This window comes from Ambystoma mexicanum, chromosome 9 (assembly GCF_040938575.1).
Source record: "Ambystoma mexicanum isolate Mex_15411 chromosome 9, UKY_AmexF1_1, whole genome shotgun sequence".
NCBI lineage: Eukaryota > Metazoa > Chordata > Amphibia > Caudata > Ambystomatidae > Ambystoma > Ambystoma mexicanum.
Genome location: NC_090931.1, coordinates 539490060 through 539512472, shown reverse-complemented (window position 1 = coordinate 539512472; position 22413 = coordinate 539490060). Strand labels below are relative to the sequence as shown.

The 22413-nt window shown below is 48.8% G+C and overlaps 1 protein-coding gene across 1 annotated transcript in view; it reads left to right on the top strand.

The window, feature by feature from the left end:
- MED13 (mediator complex subunit 13) overlaps window positions 1–22413 on the top strand; it is a 1760496-nt gene that overhangs the window by 648370 nt on the left and 1089713 nt on the right. The window contains exon 12 of the mRNA XM_069615091.1: window positions 1119–1240. Within this exon, the coding sequence (XP_069471192.1) occupies window positions 1119–1240 (122 nt within the window). The remainder of the gene's footprint in view (window positions 1–1118; window positions 1241–22413) is intronic.

Below are 22413 nucleotides of genomic sequence, written 5' to 3'. Positions count from 1 at the left end.
TTCCATCCGTGGGCAGTATCTGGCCTTTGGCAAGGCAGTCCTTTGCTCCGCAATTTGATTGGGCATTCTAAATTTCTGTATTCTAAATTCTTTTACCACCTCCTTGCATTGGTACTGCTTTGGGAGTCTGTCATAGATATGGAGTATGTCGGCAGACCCAATCCCCTCGAAGAACAAGTTACTTTCTGACCTGGTAACGTTCTTTCGATGGGATGGTCCGACCTATTCCATATCACTCCCTCCCTGCCTTCCCCGCTACAGAATTTCAGAATTTCTTATGCAATTGCAGCGTACGGGTACAAGGCTTTGTGTGGTCAGACTGGCAGAAGACTGGTGCCACACGTTCTGGGGAAAAAACTACAACTGAGGCTACGGGCGTCGTGCGTCCTACTTCTTATATCTGGTGCCGTCGGAGGAGGTCCACGATTACGGCGTATCGACGTCATCGAAGCAGGACGCAGACGCCGAAAGATTTTCCGAAGCAGCGCAGCTGTGGTGATTACTGTCATAGATATGGAATAAGTTGTCAGACCATCCCATCGAAAGAACGTTACCAGGTAAGAGTAACTTGTTCTTTGCCAGTAATAAGTCTGAAGGACTAGTCCAATTTTCCCCTAACAAATGAGTAAAAGGCCACAAGCTTCCCTTCTATGTTAAACATCAGGACAAGGTGAAAAAACGAAAGCAAAAGGTTTGGGGTTTGGGGTCCATAGAATATGGAGGAAAAGTTGCTCCAAGAGAACGTTCCTATTTGTTTACATCTCTGTGGAAATTCTAATACTTATTAACTTTATCGGTTACTGTACCTGCTCCCAGCCATCTGATCTTGGTGTAAGCGCCTTGGTTACAGCGCCTAAATGCCCCCGGGCTGCTTGTGCACTATACACATTTCAATCAGTAAGACTTGCTACTTAAGTGCTGCTTCCCAGTAAGAATTTGGTTGGATGAAGTTGTCAAAAGCACCAAACTCCCCCCCCCCCCCCCCCATGGAGTTTGCCTCGATTAGCTTCCCATAGCGATTGGTTATGAAAAACCCTCCCAACACTGTCAATTGAGTTTAAAAATCTCAATACTTGGCGATTTCATAATACAGTTAATTTATCTTTACTTTCTTGTAGACGCTCAGCCTGCAGCCCCTCATAGCCGCACTGCATCAACTAGCCTTATTCATGTGAACGACCTGGTTGTCTCTTACACTGATCTCGATAATCTCTTCAATTCTGATGAAGATGAGTTAACGGTGAGTAATGTGCCAATGTTACTGCTTGATTTTGATCATGTTTATTAAAACAATAGTGACTTGACTGTCTCTGAATAAGTGAAAACATTGCCTTTTTTTTGTTTCTTGTGAGTTATACATGCATGTCTTTGTAAGCTTGAATATATACTCAAGTCAAGAAACCCTAACAAACTGACCTATTTTAATTTGAGCAAAGAGGCTCAATGTAAGGAAAAAGCAAAGGTGTTAAATTTTTACTGGAGGTAGTAGATCTAAAGAATCATTTATAACTTCAATTATGGAAGTGAGATGTGTCCTGCTAATATATCCACCTGCACATACAAAATATAATAGAAGCCTGCGGTGGGGCAAGGGCGCAGTATTTGGCGCCGCTTGGAGGGACTCTTGACTTCCTGTTTTGTGGCCCCGCCCACCTGGGCTTAACTGCACCTCCCCAGCCCCGCAGCGGTGAAGTCTGCGGCGGGGCAAGGGCGCAGTGTTTGGTGCTGCTTGGTGTTCAGCGCAGCTGGAGTTCAAGGCTTGGAGTTCAGCAGGAGTTCTAAGACCAAGACACGTGGGACTGGCACTGGATACTGAATACAGAGGTGAGCTCGGGAATAGGACTGTGATGGAGGTGTGCGGTGGGCCCCCTCAAAAGTATCTGGACACTGAAACTGCACAAGAACCGGCTATGGTGCAGCCGCCTATTGATCACATATCCCTGTTTCCCCCGCTCCGTTTCTGACCCCAAATCATTGGCCATGACCCCCCCCGACCCCCTGCAGAAATCCCAGCGCAAGACTCTGGTATTGAGGAGACGGCGACCACAGGGGGGGGGGCATCCTCAGCCACCACAATGGGCACTACTTTGGGGGCCATTGGGACACCCCCAGTAACGGCCCAGCAGCACCTGGGGAGCCAAGACACCCTGTACAGTTATCAGGGTGGACTGTTAGAACTGTTTCTGGATGCCAGCGTAGTTGCTGGCGGCAAGCTGGAACTAAGTCTTTCCTTGTCCTAAAGCACGGCTCTGGCCACAACCATCAAACCCCTTTCCCATGGAACCCCCTCAGCACTTGCGTCATCTCTCCTGGCTATAGGCGACAGACTGAAACAAACCGCCAAAGGGGCAATCCCTCTTAAAGCTCCCATAACAGTTGGTTGAGTGATGTTCTCTCGTCTACAAGCTCTGGGGCTAGCCCCTGCCCCTGTTTGACCCCACTCCGGATGGTCGAGGCCATCAACCAACCAACTGCCGCCAGTAACTATGAGTGTAATGTGACCACTGACCGACTCTCAGAGGAGGCTCCCCTACATAGGGTGTGTGGGTGTAATCAAGTTCTGGCGGAAATGGCCATCATTAAGGATCTGTTACAATCTCTACTAGAGGCCCAAAGGAAGGGTGGTGGAATTGTCCAGGAGGAGCCCATGGTGACCACTTCAGCTGCCGAAGGGCATAAGATCTTACCCCTGGAAAGTCCCCTGGAAAGTTTACCTGTACAGGTCCCCCTAGTCCTGACCACCCCCGAAGGGATTGCCGTCCACCTAAACCTGGCACAAGGGGAATCGCTTTCCAATAACTGCCCCTGTGTTCCCCATGCCATTACCAGGGAGAGTAGCAGGGTCTCCAACATGAGTGTATTGTCTTTGCCATCGGTGGCTCAGGCCTCTGCTGTCATGGGCTCTGTTTTTATTGAATCCAAAAGACCAGGGCTCGTTCAAGTCTGGGGGCCAGCACAAACTCTTTGAACAAGAAAGTCCAAACACCCTACAGTCTTCCTTCAGGGGTGCCCAAACTGGCAGTAAACAAGACAGAGCCAAAGGATGTTCTATTTAATAAATGTTTATTTTGGCTGAAAACCTCTGGAGGTTGCCCGTCTGTACGCAGAGAAGCTTTGGCGGGGTGTTGCAGAATTCAAAGTATGGGCAAGAACACCCTGGATAGCATCAAACTGTCTTTTTGGGACCTTAGTACAGCAAACAGGGTTTTGGGAGGTTGGGCGTGGGCAGGAAAATCGTGAGTGGGATCTCAATCAGCACACACCCTTTTCTCAGCTCTGCTACCGCTCCCAGATTCGCCATGGTAAATACTGGGGTCTTTTCTAGCACCAGTCCCCTTTCAGTGGCAAATCTGACAACCTTGGGCCCGAGGCGCCATGGGGACTGGCTGAAGCAAGGGGATGGTGGGTCCAGACTATTGGCTCAAAGAACTGTTGAGGGTTTCCTATGAAGGGGGCGGCCTGGGGCGGCCTGTTATTGCCCGGTTTTCTTTTCTGTTTCCCTGTAACTCTTCAGAATTGTATCTTTATTTCTAGAATTGTTTTTGCAGGATGTACTTTGATGGTCTTTTTGGCCGAATAAAGTTGTTGGAGTGACTGAATAGAACATGTCTTGCTCGATAAAATCTCTCCCCTATTCCAATATTGGAAAGAGCCTGAAAATATTATACTTTTTGGAGCAAACGCAAATCCTCTGCTCAAAAGTAAGACTTGCAGAATTGTCGAGCCAATCCTGGAACCGCAGAGTGTCTTTTGATGATCCTAGTTAATTCAATAGCATAAAACATTGCTCTAGTGATGAATGCATCCTTGTGCAGCTTCTCCATCTCCTTTACATGTCTGCCATCCAGTTCGACATTTCGAACTTAAATGGCTGCCAATATAAAGGTCTCAGCATTCCGAAAAGGTGCCAATTCTAGACAGACAAACGTGTTTCTGATGCTTGTGGATCTGCTTATAATCACATGCTGTGCATGTAGTCTGGCATCTAGTGGTAAACGCAGACTATTGCATTTTTTTTCTAAGATTGAAAGGGACGTCGACATTGGCGTGACTAAACTATTGCGAAAGTGACATGTAGTGTACCCAAAATCCTTTGTGTCGAATTCCCACCAGATTGTTTTTTTCCCGCCAACCTAGTTGGTCGCTTATTGCAATATAAACTCTTACGAAGTCTGCATATCTATTCCTCCGGTCATTTATTCAACTTCGCCAGCCTTCCCGACGGCTGTATCGTGGGTTTCATGCCACCGACTAAATCTACGACTGCTTGGCAACTGTTGACCATATGGCCTCAGCCCTCAGCCTTTACGGTAGGATGAGTGGGGCCCTGTTTCTTCTTTCTGAGAATGCATTGCCTCTCGCCCCTCTTTCTCTTTTCGGTCTGGCTGCCGCCAACCTTTGCTATGGAGAGGACTCCGTTTAAATTCTGACCCTCTTGTAACGGCAAATTTCCCATGAAATCAATCATCGCGGATGCAATAAGTGTTTTCCTTGTGACCATGACGAATGCTCGTGTAAGGCCTTTGAATTCTTTCGGCCGAAAACGCGGAAAGACAGGCAGACCAAGCGGTGGGCGGCCTATGCTATTCAGGCCGCAAGCCTTTTCCCCAACCAGCACTTTTGACCCTGGATTCCTAGACAGCCATGGCGCTGATTCGGAATCCATCAACCTTTCTGTGGAGCCTACACACTCCCAAGTGCCCGTCTCCCATAACAGTGCTGACGCAAGCCTATCTGGGCTGGGAAGTCGCACCCCAGCGACAAGGGAGTCCACGCACCATGTGTACTTAAGCACACAACCTCTAAGGCCTCTTTGACGGGGTCATCCGTCCTCAAAGCCTGTTGGCCCGCTGGATATTTTTGACGGCATCTTCTGAACCTCGCGGTTTGGCCTCTTCACCGCAACCAAATCATGTGAATGGGCATAGGACTCCTTATGGAATTGGCGGTCCTCTTAAAAAGTCCACTGTTAACCTGCCGTCCAAAGGTGATAGAACGGTGACTGCGGCAGCACCTTCAGGCGCACCAAAACCCTCTATGCTGTCAATGGAGCTTCCGAAGCTTCACGAGCTCCTTTTGGATACCCTTTCAGCAGCCAGGGACTACAAAGGCACCCCCTCTCCCAGAGAGGACTATTCTCAGGCCCCCAATTTTTTAATGCCTTGCATAATGGTTCATCCCCTTCAGGCAGCCCTTTCCACCTCCTGACCCTTCAGCTTCATCAGAATGGACTTGGGAGAGATTTGAACAGTGTATGGCTAAGATGGCGGAGTTAATCGACTTTTCAGACCAGTAGGACAGAGCCTTGAAGAGACCGAGGGAATTGAACTCTTGCTCCATCCCCTCTAAATTTCTGAAACTTCCTTCCCCTGGTGCCCAGTTGTCTCCTTTGGAGGAACCACAGGGACACCACAATGATAACTTGGGAAAGTTCCTGTTGACCCAACCCAGGATGTTTCTTATGAAGGGTTTAACCTATATGATCAAAGCCCAGTCTATCAAGACCCAGACTGGGATCATGCAGAGGACCAGGGCTCATTGCACACACCGCAACATACCACTGACCCAGACATCATCTGGTTCGCACCTTGAAACATTTGTGTACAGGCGCGTTATTAAAGCCACATTGTATAGCTGATTCCCCTACTACTACTCCTGCAGAGATATTCATCACCAGTTTACCAAATTCTGTTCAACTCCCACTTAAAGAGCGCAGCTGACCATTTGCTATGCATGAAGCCGCCCCCAACTCCGACTTCGTGGAGGACATCCTCAAGGAAAAGACTTGTTTAGCCAAGCCATCCCCTTTTAAAAGGCGCTTGGCCCCTTATTTGCTATCCCCATTTTACACGGGCAGTCAATCCCCAGGTGGAAACATTTTCGCCCAGCTCCCTCTGACCCCCTGTACATTAGACGTCATGCCATACCAGACTCCTTGGTTATTACAACCACTCGCAAAATGGAAGGGGGTACCACTGTCCTCAGCAGAATCCCCTTCGGACAAGGACTGCAAAAAAGTTACGCCCTTGGTAAGCTGGTCTCTGCCTCTGCAGCCTACTCTACGTATCACCAACACCACTCTCCTTGAGAGCTACAGTAGTGTTCAGTGGGGTCTAGCAAAGGATGGTCTTCAGGTGGTTCCAGAACTTACCCGATAATGTCTGCTGCCGGTCATGGCAGAAGGCAGACAAGTGACCCAGAATATACTAAAGAACACTCTGGACTTTGCTGAAACCGCTGGTTGCACCCTTGCTCAGGGAAGGGAACCCGAAAATTACATGCCTGGTTAAAGAACTCTGGGTTCAAACCCGAGACACAAGCCTCCTTAATTAACAAGCTTGTGGAGGAATGCAACCTATTTGGAAAGGCAGTTGACGACGCCCTGGAAATAGTGAAAAGGGGCGCAAGACTTAGGAGTCACTTAGACAGATTACGGCTTTCGTGGACAAAACATCTACTGCTCGCCCCAAGGTTAATACGGCTCGGGGGGGGGGGGGGGGGGGAAGCAGTCCATCCCAGTCTAGCCTTACATCGATGACTGGCTCATAACAGGGGAATTGTACGGAACATGCCAGGCTAATACCCAGGCGATGGTAGAGCTCCTCTTCAACATAGGATTCGCAATCAACGAGAAGAAATCCAGTCTAACCCCCAGCCAGGTCAAACAGTTTCTGGCGGCTCTAATTTGGACAGAAGATCCCTCACTATGTAGTCGGTCATCAGGTGACTGAATGCAAATCATGCGACTTTTGGGATGATGGCTTCCTTCGTCTACCTAGTTCCTCATGCCTGTCTTTGCATGTGCCCCATGCAAGAGTGGCTCTCGAGCCAGTGGTGTCAGGCCAGTGGGGTGATCTAGTGGTTCTCGGCAGCCCTCGTTCAGTCTCTGCTGTCGTGGTCAAGGGAAATCCTTTTGCAGGGGAAAACATTCACCACCCCCGCAATAGAAGCCACTCGCCACACTCCAATCTTGGGGGTGGGGGGGTGGGGGGGACTCGCCTCCTTCAACAGACAGTGCACGGCATGTGGTCTCCAGCAGTAGCGTCCAATGACAACCAGTTGGAACTGCTATTAGTGTTCAAGCCCTGAAGGCTTTCCACAGCCATGTACTACTTGAACAAACAAGGGAGCACTCACTATCTAGGACTGTCCAGACTGTCCCAGAAGATCTGGAAGTCTGCACTCAAACACCTGTTCCTCCTCATGTTCTAGGAAACTCAGTCTTATGGCAGACTTACTAGGCAAGACTTTCCCCTACCCATAGTGCACGAAGAGGACCTTTTACTCAACGTCTTTGCAGAATGGGGCTTCCCAGGGATCAACATATTTGCCACCCTCAAACATGCAATGTCCCGACTACGCCTCCAGAGACCCACGGAACTGCTCCAAGGGGAACGGTCTCTGGATAACTTGGTCTGGGAGATTACCGTAAGCTTTCCCAAGGTTCACCTCAACAGAATAGTGCACAAGATGCACCAGGAACCAGTCACGATGATCCTGGAGGCCCCAATGTGGGCCTGCCAGCCTTGGTTCTCCCATCTCATTGCAATGTCAGTCTCCCCTCCCAGAAAGCTGCAATGCCTGTACAACATGTCTCAAGATCAGGGAGACACTGCATCCTGGTCCCCAAACACTCAACTCAGCAGCTTAGCTCCTGGAGTCCTAGAATGTGGGCACCTTCAACTCCCTCAGATGCATTGACACACTTAGAGGCTTGGAAACCTACCACCAGACATTGCTACTCCATTAAGTGGAAGTGCTTTGTTACCTGGTGTAATACAAAGGGCATCCATCCTATTGATTGCTCCCCTAAAGATATTGTCCTGTATTTGACTCGGACTGGTTTTCAATTCCCTAAAGGTACACTTAGCTGCTCCTACGGTGTACACCATGGCCCAGAACAGGTTTCGTGGTGGAAGGTTTCTGTGATTAAAGCCTTTATGGAAAGGGGGTAAAGAGACTTTATTCCCCTATAGCCAACCCAGCTCCCGGATGGGACCTGAATGTTCTTACCAGACTAATGGGACCTCCCTTTGAACCATTTTACAAGGCCAGTCTACAGGCACTCACCTACAAGTGGCAATTGCCTCTATAAGGAGAGTTAGTGAACTGCAGGCCTTTTCAGTCCAGGACCCCTTTATCACTATTCAAGGCTCCATGTAAACCAGTCCATTGAACTACCCACCTTTTTCCAGAAACACACTGACGTGGCAGAAAGGAGCCTGCACACACTAGATGTGAGGAGCAGTCATTTACTATATGGTAATCACAAAGCCACGAAGAAAAAAATTCTTCATGTCAGTGGCAGCTGGTAGAAAGGACCCTGTTGCTTAAATAAGCTATTTCCAAGTGGATCGTGAACTGCATCACACTGTTACTCTTGCCAAGAGAGGTCTACCCTTCACACTTAGAGCTCACTCTACTCGGGGCACAGGGGCTACCATAGCATTCATTGAAAATGTTCCTCTAGATTTCTTTTGCAGAGCAGCAAACTGGAGTTCTGTACACACCTTTACACAACACTACTGCCTAGATACACACTAGGTCTGACTCTCAGGTTGGACAAGCGATGCTAAGACCTCTTTGCTACTGTTCCTTCACACATCCCACCACCATCTGTCTGAGTACTGCTCACTTGTCTATGCACATCATGTGATTCTAAGCAGATCCACAAGCATCAGAAGACATACATTACTCACCGTGATCGTATTTCTGATGATTGTATCTGCTTCGATTCATATGCACCCTCGCTGCCTCCCCTCTTGGAGTAGAAGGAACATAGACTTCTTACACTTCTCTCTTCTGTACTCGCTCACGCAGACTATAGGTCTCCATCACAGCAGAAAGAAAAACTGTTGGACCTTGACGCGGGAGGGTTTTGGGTACACTACACATCACGGATTGTGTTACACGCCCATGTCGATGTCCCTTTCAATCTTTGAAAAAAAGATGCACTACTCTGCGATTACCACTAGATGTCAGACTATATGCACAGCATGTGAATCTAAGCAGATACAATCATCCAAAATACAGTTACGGTGGGTAAAGTATGTCATCCCATCACTGCATCAATGTCTTTATGGCGTGGGTAGAAAGACACATTTGGATACCTTATGTTTTGGACAAAGGTACTTCAAAAAATGTATGATTAAAACACACAAAAGCAATCTATATGTTCATTTTCATTCTAGAACAGATTCCCATGAAGGTACAAAAGTGGGAGCCCCACCTTCCAAAGTTCGTTCACACTGCCCTGTGCAACACTGTTCCCCCCCCCCCCCCCCCCAAACCCCCCAAAGCAGCTTTTAAATTCTTTTGAGGTGCACTTGCCCCATGACTCATGACTAAACTTTTACCAATAATTTGGTACTGTAATGGCATGAAGGCAAGGATTAAGTAATGGCACAACTGGAGATACTTGGTGCTGATTCAATAAAACACATTTTTTTTGAATATATCCATTTGTTAATTGACTGAAATGCTTCACACCAAGCGGAGTCCATTCCAATAATACCCCATAATTTCAAATCTTTCATAGGACCTTATTGCCCCAGATTTTTGGGAGTATGAAAATGCACTATTCCCTATATGTTTACCAGACTAATGAAAGGGTCTTTAGAGCTCAGTTGTCTTGGGTAATTATCTCATGCTCCAATAATGCCCTTCAAAGTATGAATCAGCCTAATGCATTACTGGCCTTGTGCCATCCTGCCTCAGCAGCAGGATGAGATTAATAGCCACCATATTATATTGTTGGAAGGAATTTGATGTAACCCTCTTTTGCGTGATGTGAATTTTCTTTTTTTTCCTATGGGCTAGACTGGTTTCCAACGAAAACCTAGACCAAGCTGTCATTTGGTTGTATTGGCAGAGCAGGTTTCACTCAAGGGTATGGAAAACACTGGGGTGATATGACCCGAGGTTGCAGGTGCCCCTGTCTGTAACGGCCTGCAACCTAAGTTAAGGGCCCAAGCAAGTGTCCCTTAACCGGGGTGATGGGTACATTACAGACAGGGGTGGTCAGCTGTGGTTTATATTGCCATAAACACCCATGTAGTTCTCTACGTGGGTGCACATTTGTTTTGCCTGTGACGAGATCTTACTCGGGGTGTTGAACTAGGGGCCACTGTTAAGTGTTATGATTACTCACCACCCTTGGCTCACTCGGAGTTCAAAATTGACAGGTTTGAAGGTCGCCAGGGCTATGAAATCCCCCCCTTAGTTACTCTTCAAAGTGCAAAGGTGCTGCAGGTCAGATTTACATCTGGAGTCTGATCTCTCATGAATGCCTGACAAAGAAAGCACTGATGCAGCTGGACTCGGGACACTTTAAGAACGGCGGGAAAGTCGCCAGCAGTGTCCGCCACTGTCTCAGTGATGCAGGATCACCCAAGTCTCGCAGACTGATGCATGCTTCTCTCTTGCGGCCCAAAGCAATAGGGATGATGAGATTTGGCAAGATTAGGCTTTGCAGTGTGAACTAGTATTCTCCCAAAGCTCGAGCCAAAACTCTAGCAACGCTGCAGCACAAATGCCAAAGTACAAGCTGGTCAGTCCACTGGAGGACTTGGGGACACTTGTTTGCAGGGCACCAAGAAAGCCTTTGCAGGTCTTTGCAGATCGAGCGCAAAGCAGGGCCCTACCGGGACAACTGTGGGCCAAACCACCTCTGCACAATTCCGGACAGTCCTTGGATCTGCTTCGCTTCTTGGGATACTTGGCTCCATGTATAGGTCATTTCGGACCTAAGGGCCATCTGTGTATCTGCACTCTGAGCCGCTCCTCATATTCTGAAAGTCCAGGGCGGGCTTACCCCTTGCTGGCCAATAAGATCTGCCCACTCATGCCCACCAACAGACCACTTGGGGCACTACTGCTGCTCTCAAGTACACGGGCACACCAGCCATCTTTAACCAGTAGTGTGTATTAGAATCACAGTCCCAGCCCACTTCCTGGGTACCCGCCCATGTGAAATGAATTAGCCCACGAAAAAGCACTGGATTTTATGTGAGCATGCATGCCCAAAGGACTTCCCAGGTCACAAAGAGCAAGGTAAAGGACAACGGACAAAATGGCCGGAGAAGACCAGACCTTGTGGCATGGCCATGACAGACACTAGCCAGTCATGTGCCACGCACGGTATGGCTCAGTAAAAGTTAAAACATGAAAAAGCTTCTGCTGCCACCAGTCTACTCCTTGGAGCATTGTCCAGTTACCAAAAAGTCCTTAGGAATGTCTAGGGCCCCAGTGCGCGTTAATGTACGCACTGTCACCCAGTTGCCAAGTGGCAAAGTCATAAAACCAATAGAAACAATGTTTCCCAGTACTGACTTTCTGAAGGACAAGTCCGTTTCCTCAGAAAGATGAACGTAAGCTATGTGGAGCGCAGCAGAAGGCTGTGCTTCACTAGCAGAAGTCAGCACAGGAGGCTGAAACAAAAGCTAAATGTTAGGGGGGGTTCCACAAATATAGAGTTTGAATAGTAGTAAGTAAAGGGGAGCATTGTGTGGTGCTTGGCAGCGCAGGGAAAAAACATGCTCTTAGCACCCATGTAGGAAACTATATGGGTGTTAAGTGGCGAGGGGAAGGGGAAGCAGGAAGGGGAGGTGGCGCTGGCTAGCAGCACCCAGGCTGCTTGGAACGTGGGTTTGTACCGGACTGCATTCGAGCATCCTCATTGGCCAGTGCCCCTTCCAGGGTTCTAATGGGGGATAGAGGCTTTTAGTCCCAATAAATGTTGAGGCCTATGGGCAAGTAGCGCGTTATACAAATTTAAAATAACCCAAGAGAAGACGCTGCCCAAGTATTGTTAAGAATATCCTTAGTGTAGTTGCTTTATATGCAATTCTATACAATCAGTTTAAATATTTTGGTTTAAGCACATCACTTGTAAGGATGATTTTTGCACAATCATCCCTGAAGGGCTATGTCTCCATATAGCCTAATGGTAGAACAGTGTGTCACCCAAAAGGAAAAGCCAGACTCTTCAGTGATATTAGCATTCCCTCAACTTTAGGAGGCAGGAATGCTAGCAGGTGAGGTACAATTCCCCAAAGTCACTGCAAAAGAGTGCTGCACTGAACAATATACAGTGGGACAAGGTTTCTAAACATGACTGGGGTTAAGTTTTAGACCAAGGACAAGGCTACCCCTTAAGGGAAATGTTTCCCCCAGAATAAGACGCGACACCAGGATAAGGCTTACCCACGAGAAAGTTTGCTGCCTGAAAAAAGGTTCTGCCCTGCTGCACAGCTAGAACAGACTACCTTACACCATCCCAGAACTCACACCTTGAAACACCCCCGCCCCATGCTAGAATAGCCCAAACAAACCACTAAGAAAACACTGACACAAACAAGAAAACAAGCTCCAAGCAGCAAAGCCACCCCACAAAATGCACCATACCAGGAAAGACTGCACAAGAAAATACCAAAACCGAATAAACCATTTGGGAAAAATTACAACCATCTCAAAACACTGTACACAGGAACCAACCACTGCAAAAGAGGCCTTTAGCTGGAACAAGACCAAAATTACTACTTATTGCACTACCAATCATCTTCACGCCCACTCGGACACCATCCAAACTTGAGCCATAAGGAGGATATCCACAAACCCACCAGACAGACATGATACCCACAGAAGCACAACTGAACAAACAACCTCAAAACCCCATTTGTCACAAAAAATTGGCACAAAACCACCAATGTGAGCAGACAAAACACCCAAAAGAAAACAACCCAAGACGCAACCTTTCTGACCTACTCAATGAACTGCTAAGTGATGGAAGGACAGGCATGCTATTCCTCACCGAAACCTGACCAACTCATCAATGAAACAGCACGTGATTCTCTCACGATTAACTTCAAACTTAAACAAGCCAACCGAGATAGAAACAGACGTGGTATTACCATGGCACACAAGGACCAGCATAAGAAAAGAGCACAACGACTAAACATCCCAAACTGCAAATCACTCCTCCTGCACTTTGCTTTGGTTCACCCAACCCTATCGTTCCTACTTGTCTGCAGTCCACCAGTATACAGCCCCACTTTACATTCTTTTGTCAACGCCATAATCAACATCGCCATTAGCATGATCACCTGATTATACTTGGAGATTTCATTAGCTGGTTTGAAGAAAACCTTGCTTCACCCAAAACTCGAACAAAATCAACTGGCAGCGATGCATCTATAACTGGTGAAAGGAGCGCGACACAGGCCACACCCAAGATGCAATCTTCTGCAACTAAAACTTGGTTACAACTGCACCTCCAATGCAAATCCTCTAGAATGACCATCTCATCCGCCAATGCAGATATTAGCTACCCTCCCTACGAATACTCCAGTTTAGAAAAGAAAATGGAAATCCATAAATATTGTGGGCCTAAACACCACATTGGAAGTCAAACCTTCAATCAGTTTTAGTCAACCAGCATAGAAAACTGACACGGATAATGCAACTACTAGATGACATTGCACCAGAAAAACGATTCCCCCTTGTGATGCTGGAAATACATTGGAGGGACAGGGCTTCCCTGTCCTTGTTATGTAGTCCTTTTTCATGTGTGTTATGTATTGCCCATGTGTCAGTGTAGGACTCCTGGCAGTGCAGCTCTTCCTCTTTTTGGTTTGGTGTACAGACCCTTGTGATACCCCTATGGGACCCATGGGTGGGTGTACAAACCTGTACCCTTAGTGTGTTTTTGGGCACCTGCGGGTGGCCCTCAGAGCAGGGTTTGGGCTGGTGGCAGCTCTATCCTGAATTTGACAGGTGCTTTGAGTATCCATTTTGGGAGACTGAGGCCCTGCCATTGGAATCAGATGACTCCTGGGAGGAGACAAGCTGGCCCCTGTGGCCTCTTGTTTTGAATTGCCCGTTACCCTGTTTATCCCAAAGTCCTGGGAAGCATGGACTCTGTCCCTTCCCCCTGACTGGCTGTTCGGTGGAAGTTCCATATATGGTATTGTGGGGAATACCAGGCCAGACTGGCTGGAGCATTCCCAGTGACTGTAAATTGTGGGTACACCCTTGGGGTGGGACCTGTGTGAATGGAGTGTGTGACCAATATGCACCTCTTGTTATGGGTGTCTGATTTCTGGTATGTGACACAGTGAGTCAGCCCTGCCCGAAACTGGTATGAATGCAGTGTGGAGTGCTGAATGGCTGGGAACTTGTCCCAATACACATTTCTTGTTGTGTTTGTCTTGAGGCACTGTGAGCCCGATTGGCTGCCTACCTGCATGAATGCCCTTCTGAATGATTGGACGATCATCGACCAGAGCCGCAATGCTCCATTGCCTAAGAACACTTTGCACGAAGGACTCCCTCGCTCATCACCGACTGCTTTGTCCTGCCGGAGACGTCGACGACCTGACGCCCTTGCTGGGCTAAAGTTCTTCAGTAACTCTGTGCGGCAACAAACTATCGGCGGCAAGGTGCACCCCACGCCTGATCTTCGCAGGACGTCGACGACCGATTGTCAACGAGCACCGCCAGGACCAAAGCTGCTGGCACGACACGTTCACCATGTCTTCGTGGGATCTCAACTATCCGTGACTCCTGCCTTAAAGGGGGTCACTCAAGAAGGATCAGTCGAAGACCCAACGTCGAACTCTGCTAAACCAGGAACCTTGGGGCGGTAGAACTTTTATAGGAGATGAGACTCTCTATTAGACAATATATGGACTGGGTTTGTGTTGTATATTTCTGATGCTTGTTAATATGCTTAGAATCACATGCTGTGCATATAGTCCGACATCCAGTGGTAACCGCAGAGTATTCGATCCTGTCTTTCGAGGATCGAAAGGGGATGTCGGCATAGTAACACTATCCATAGCGTGACGTGCAGTGTACCCAAAATCCCCTCATGCGCTGAGGTCCCTCAGATTGTTTTTTTTCCGCCCAGATTACTGGTCGCTCTAATGCGGAGCTCTTACATAGAGATAGCGTTATTGTTATTTATCGATTTTGTTATTCACATTGTCACTTCGACAGTTGAATCCTGTGAAACAACGCTGAAGACTGCTGCAGACTTTCGACACCTGTTGATCCTAATGGCGCTGCCATCGATGTGGCCAAACTTTCTGGCCGGCCTATACAGTAGCGAGAGTGGGGCCGGGGTGACCTTATTCTTTACAAGTATGTCTTTCCTCTTTCACCCCCTCTGTTCCCTGGTTTTTGTCATCGCTGTACCTGTCTTTCGCTATGGAAAAGACGCCATTTAGATTTCGTCCCATGTGTAGGGCCAAATAACCTTTGAAAGACTAGCAAATCTCGGTGCAACAATGGACTTCCCCCTCGACCGCAAAGAAGCGGGTTGCGTGGCCTGTAGACTCCTGCACCCTAAGACACTTAAGGAGCACTGCTTGAAGCGGTGGCCGGCCTACAGCAGGTCACAGGCCGAATGCTCTTGCCAGGCCGTCGCGACCGCCGAAAGTGATGAGGGTGTGGGGGGGCTAGCGATGACCAGGCCTCCGTGTCAGAACCATTGACCGGACTGCTCTCAGTCCGCGATGGCCGTCCCTACCAGCCCTGACGCGAGTCACGCTATGGGGAAACATCATAACACCAAACACAACCCAAGGTTCTGCTTCTGGGGCACTGTCGAAGCATACCAAAGTGCCAACGGAACCGTCAAACTTCGAGATCCTCCGATTGGCAGCCTTCCCCCGCAGCCTGCGACTGGGCAATCCAAATTAAAGGGCGCTAACACTAAACACGCAGCCGTCGAAGCCCTCCAGGAGGATGCGCAGACACCGCATAAGGCCCCCCTTGGCGCCAAAATCCACCGCTCAGCCTCAGGTTGACCTGGTGGTGCTGAAATCCACCGCTCAGCCTCCAGTTCAGCCAGTAGATCGACCAGATCCCCGAGCATTAGCAAGAGCATTGCAAGGATTGTCTCGGCAGTTGGACTGAAGGAACGGTTGAAGGAGGCGGCGAAGCACAAAGAACAGCCTAGAGACTTGCCGAAAGACACACCACAGTTCCCTGAACCCCGCAAGGATTACGCTGAGTCCTGTGCCTTTGTAAAGTACATTGGGGGACAAATCTCGTCACAGGGAAGATGAACCCTTAACTCCCCTGAATCCCTCTGGTTCATCCTCATTGACCCGGGAGAAATTTCAGAGATGTATGGACAGATTAAAAAATGTCTTTTCTGATGCTTGTTAATCTTCTTAGAATCACATGCTGTGTATATAGTCCGACATCCAGTGGTAACCGCAGAGTATTGCATCTTGTCTTTCGGGGACCGGAAGGGGACATCTGCATAGGTGTTTCTGTAACACTATCCCTATCGTGACGTGTAGTATACCCAAAATCCCTCACACGCCGAGGTCCCTCAAATTGTTTTTTTCCGTCCAGATAACTGGTCGCCTGTCATGACCCGTGCCCCTGTACTTGGCAAACAGGCCATCTGGGCTGCACCACAGTCTTCCATCATGGCCTCAAGGGCCCACTCATGTTCCCCAAGACTCTGATGGAGTCAGTCCTAGCGCCTTTGGAGCCAGGCTCATATGGGAAGTCAGAGAACTGGAACTTACAATAACATTTACAGAACATGGATGACCCCGCATGGCTCAATTCCAGAACTGAGCCATGCGGTCTAGCATTTAGGGTGTGGTCAGGCCTGGGCGCACCTGGGATACCTGCAGGCTATATAAGCCACGCCCAAGCTGAGGAACACGCTTTGCGTTACCCTGCTGATTGCAGCGTGATACTCACCACGGTCTGTTGGAATCACCTGCATTCCTGGCCCGTTTACCTACAAGAACACAGTTAGTATTCACTTACATAGGAGTGAGCCCTGCTTCTGTCCTCCTCTCCAGAATCCCGAACATCCAGCATCTCGGCGACCGCTTGCTCCATCTCGAAAGCCGTAACCTGGGAAGAAAGAGAACGGAGAAGCATTAACATTGGAAAACAACCAAAAAAGGCGCAGGCTTAACTAAAATTGACTTGCTCTTTGTCCACGTAGGTATGACTTTCCTCCTTTCCCCTCTTTAAACTTTTGGTCTGGTCATCTTCCCCTTTGGCTATGGAAAGGACTCCTTTTAGATTCTGCCCTAAGTGTAGGGTCAGATATCCTTGGAAGGACGAACACAGGACATGCAACGCCTGTCTCCCCCTAAAGCACGACAAGAAGCAGTGTGCGGCCTGCAAACTCCTTCGGCCTAAGACCCTTAAGGAGTGCCGTGTAAAGCGGTGGGCCGCGTTAGTTATGTCGTGGGTGGAACCACCTTCCCCCACCGCCACACCCGCTGAGAGTGACGGGCGCATCTCGGATGACCAAACATCCATTGCGTATGTTATGGACCTCGAGGCGGACACATCTAGGTCTGCCACGCCCGTTCCTGACCCTTTAAGGCCTGACTCTGGTCTTGCTACAGGGAGAACACCTGGCGACGGGGGCGTACAAACGTTTCACACTAAGAAGACAACCCCTACACCGTTTTCAACGTCTTTCGTCGAAAAAGGTGAAGGCTCCAACAGGGCCACCGAAAATTTCAATGGTTTCCCAGGATCGCTCGGATCCAAAGCCTTCCCCGCATCAGCAGCAGCGTCTTGTGACTGGGCAACCAAAATTAAGACAGGGCGCTACTCCTAAAACTTCACAAATCGAAGTGCGGAAATCCGACTCTACGGTCCCAAAGGCCACGGTAGGCCCAAAAACTACATCTAGGCCTCTACCTGTGAAACCAACTGCTAGGCCCTCTAGCGCCGCGGAAGGTAATACACCTACCGGTAGACCATCGTAGCAACTGTCTCACACCGATTCAGCGATTATCGAAGACCGCATCGAAAGAATTATGGCGGCGGTGGGTCTTTCCCCGGTTCTGTCTAAAGTCCTGGGATGAGCCACGGAAAAATCTTCAGATGCGGTTTGGGATCCCGATTCTTAGATGCGTATGAAGATGGTCAAGAGCCTCTTTCCGACACCCTAAGACTCTTTTCGGCACCGTAGGGTGGAAAACAACGTTTTTCCACTCGTAGGCCCGCCTGGGTCCTCTAAATGGACTGGAGAAATTCGAAGGGTGTATGGATTGTCTGGAGAAGATTATCAGTTTTTCTGATCATTCATCCCCGAAAAGGTCTCGGGTAGAGCCTAACCTCAATTTATCTTCTCATTTTCAAGAAGATCGGTCTTCTGTCCCCGTCCAGCAAAAAGAAATCGTCCACATGTTCACATATATGGACATTTATAATGAAGAGCAAGAAGCTTCATTTCTGCAGAATTATGAGGAACAGGGTACCACAGACAACTGGGAAGAAACCCAGCAGGAAGGAACAGACCCATGGACACATCAAGATCAGGACACTGATGTTTTGTACCTAGATTCTACTCCCTCCACTCCGGCTCGCCAGGCCTCACCTGTAGATGACCACATGGCCTTCAACTCCATGTTGAAAAAAGCAGCTGAACACTTTTAAATCTCCGCTCAAGAGGCTGTGCCTGAGCAGGATTTTGTAGATATCCTTAAGGAGAAGCCTCCATCTAGCCAAGCCATCCCCCTCCTTAATTCTATCAAGAGAAGGTTGACCCCCTCATTGGTATCATCAGCTCAAACTCTGGCAGTGAACCCAAGAGTGGAAACTATTTAGCCCTTCCTCTTCCGACCCTCTCTACATTAGAGGGCACACCATCCCAGATTCATTGGTAGTGACTACCACCCGGAAAAGGGCAGGAGTACCCCTTGCCACGGTGGAAGCACCTCCGGACAAGGAATCCAAAAGACTGTATGCTCTAGGCAAACAAGTCACTTCGGCTGCTGCATACACTACACGGTTTGCTAATAATGCCAAATTATTAGCAAGATGTGCTGATGCTTGGTGGGACCTGCTCCAAGAAGGCCTCCAAGAGGTCCCTGAACCCTCCAAATCCAAGCTTCTCTCCATTGTAATCGAGGGACGACAAGTTAACCAGAATGTGATCAAAAACACCCTGGACACTGCGGAAACAGCAGGCAGGTCTCTGGCCCAAGGGACCCTACTTAAGACACGCTTGGCTGCGTACTTCAGGTTTTAAACCGGAAACACAAACTTCCCTCATCAATGAGCCCATTGAGGAATCCATCCTCTTCGGGAATGCAGTGGATGAGGCTTTGGAAACAGCTAAGAAAGAGCATGAGCCTCTTAAGTCTGCAACAGATCACACAGAAAGGACCTCCGAGAGAAAATGGCTCTCGGCGGTCCTTTCGAAGGCAAGCCCGTGCTGGTCAAAACAACTATGGCACGGGGAACTTCAACACAGGACAAACTTCGGGAAGCCCCACATACTACCCTTGAAGGGATCAGAAACGCGGCAGAGGTAAAGGCCCCAATCCCAGAGGAGCCACAGCCTCTGGTCAGAAATGACCACCAGATCCAGGTCCCCTCCCATGTCACCCCGGTGGGGGGGGGCAATTAACATCTTTCCTCACGGCATGGGAGGGGATAACTTCAGACCAGTGGATCATAAAGACGATCGCCCACGGGTACTGTGTGGGATTCGCCCGACCTCCACAATTCAGACTGCCGCGCTCACGGCGCCTTTCACCAGACCATCTGGAGATCTTGAATCAAGAGGTGGAAGCACTGCTGGGAAAGGACACCATAGAAGCCGTCCTTATTCTTCAGGTAAACGAGGGTATTTATTCAGTGTACTTGTACTCAAAAAGGACCTCACCATGCGCCCTGTTCTAGACCTGCGCCCAGCGAACAAGTTTATAAAAACCCCAGACGTTTCGCATAGTAACCTTACAGGAGGTGATCCCATTGCTGAAACAGGGGAACTACATGGCAACATTGGACATGAAAGATGCATACTTTCATATTTCAATGTTGCCAGCACACAGAAAATATCTGAGGCTCATGATAGAGGACGGGCATTACCAATTCAAGGTACTCTCCTTCGGAATTGCCTCGCGCCAAGGGTGTTTACCGAAGTCCTCCAGTGGCTGCAGCACACCTGCGCAGACTGTTGGCCCCAGTTTACCCTTAGCTCGACGACTGGTTCATCACGGGGGACTCATTCGACACATGTTTTTCAAATACCCAAAAAACAGTAGATCCTCTTCACTCTGTTTCTCAATCAATGAAAAGAAATCCAGTCTAGTCCCCAGTCAAACAAAACAATTTCTGGGAGCTCTAACTTGTAAGGAAGACGGTCTAGTCTTCCCCCTCCGAGAGGGTTCAGAACATGCCTATTCAGATCCCTCTATATTTGGCCAGTCAGGAGGTGACGGTGCGCAAAGCCATGTGCTTGCTAGGAATGATAGTATTGTGCATGTACTTGGTTCCCCACGTGCGGCTGCGCATGCGTCCCATGCAAGAGCGTCAACAGCCTGTGGTGTCAGGCCAGCGGACAATGGGAAGATCTGGAAGTTGTCTCGCCAGCCCTCGGTCTCTCTGCAGTGGTGGTCAAGAGAACCTCTTGAAGGGCGAAGACCTTCACCACCCCTGCAGTGGAAGCCACTCACTACAGACTCCTCTCTCACGGGGTGGGGGCCTCACCTGCTTCAGCAGACAGCGCAGAGAGTGTGGTCCCCTCAAGTTGCGTCTTATATAAGCTTACTGGAGCTATTAGCAGTGTTCAAGGCTTTGAAGGCCTTTCAGGTGCAATTACAATGGAAGACGGTGCTGATTCTAACGGGACAGCACTACAGCCATGTATTACCTGAACAAACAGGGGGGCACTCAATCTCCAGGGCTATCCAAGCTGTCCCAAAACATTTGGATATGGGCTCTCAGGGGAACTCAATCTTCTGGCAGACGTGCTCAGCAGATATTTTTCTCTGCACGAAGAATATGAATGGCGGCTACACAAAGACATTGTGGCCAACGTCTTCGCAGAACGGGGTTGCCCAAAGATCGACCTGTTCGCTAACGCCCAATGCCAAGACTACACCTCCAGGTACCCCAGAACGATCCAAGGAGAATGTCTCTGGATAACATGGTCAGGGAAATTTGTCTATGCCCCCCCCCCCCCCCCCCCCCGACTCCCCTGCTCAACAAAATAGTGCACAAGATGCACCAGGAACCAGTCCAGTTACCATGATACTGGTGGCCCCCATGTTGGCCCGCCAACCCTTGTTCACTCACCTGATAGAAATGTCCCTCTCCCCACCAGTGAAACTACCCTGCCCGTACAACATGTTGTCTTAGGACAGGGGGGAGACCCTACACCCATGCCCACAAACTCTGAACTTAGCAGCTTGGCTTCTGAGAACATAGTTTGGACACCTTCAGCTCCCTTAGAGGTGCATGGACATACTCAGGGAAGCTAGGAAACCTTACAAACGTTATTGCTATGCCAGCAAATGGAAAAGTGTCATCTGGTGCAATTCCAAGGGTGTCAATCCCATCGATTGCTCACCCACACACATTGTACTGTACCAATCCCATTTGTTGGACACTGGGTTAGTCTTCAATTCCCTAAAGGTTTATCTGGCTGTTCTGTCAGCCTACACCACATCACAACAAAAAGTGTCGTGGTGGAAGATAACGGTGATTAAAGCCTTTATGGAAGGGGTGAAGAGGATCCTCCCATTTCTCACCCAGTTCCTGGATGGGACCTGAATGTGATTTTGACTAGGCTCATGGGAGCTCCCTTTTAAAACTGCCTTCCTAGTAGCTATCACTTCTATCAGAGTTAGCGAAATACAGGCACTTTCTGTTCTAGACCCTTTTTTTGCAGTCCACAAAGATGAGGTAGTGCTGCGCACGCACCTCAGATTTGCGCCTAAATTCTTATTGAAGTTCCATGTGAACCTGTCGATTGAACTACCTGCCTTTTTCCAGAATCCCACTAGCATAGCCGAAAGAACCCTACACACACTGGATGTGCGCAGAGCAGTCCTGTTCTACCTGGAAAAAACTAAACCACTGAGGAAAACAAACCAATTTTTAATTTCAGTGGCAGCAGGTAAAGAAGGTGATCCTATCTCTAAATCAGCTATCTCAAGGTGGATTGTCAAATGCATCACACTGTTATAATATTGCTAAGAGAGAACTGCCCTTCTCCAGCATTGGCTCTTTCATGGATTCACATGCTTAGAATATTCCCCGTCGTCAGACTGGGACCCCTCGGTACACATATATAGCCTTTTCCTATAGAAAAACTTAGGACACTTTTGTGTCCTATCCTCGTCCTTTTAGGACCCGCCTACGCATGCTCCGCAGGCCGTCCCAGTGTGAGAGGCCCGCCCCCGCGGTTCCCCTTCAGATTTCAACCGTGTCCAAAGTAGTGGGATCTCATCGTGTTGTCTTACTATTTTGTACTAGGTTGCCTTATGGGATTTCGAGTACGATATGTCCTCTGTATCAGGAAAAGCGCTGTTCCGTCCATGCGCGACGTGCGGCTTGAGAAAGGTTTACGAGGGGGACGGACACATGGATTATATATATTGCCTCAACCCTCACCATTCGGCGGAT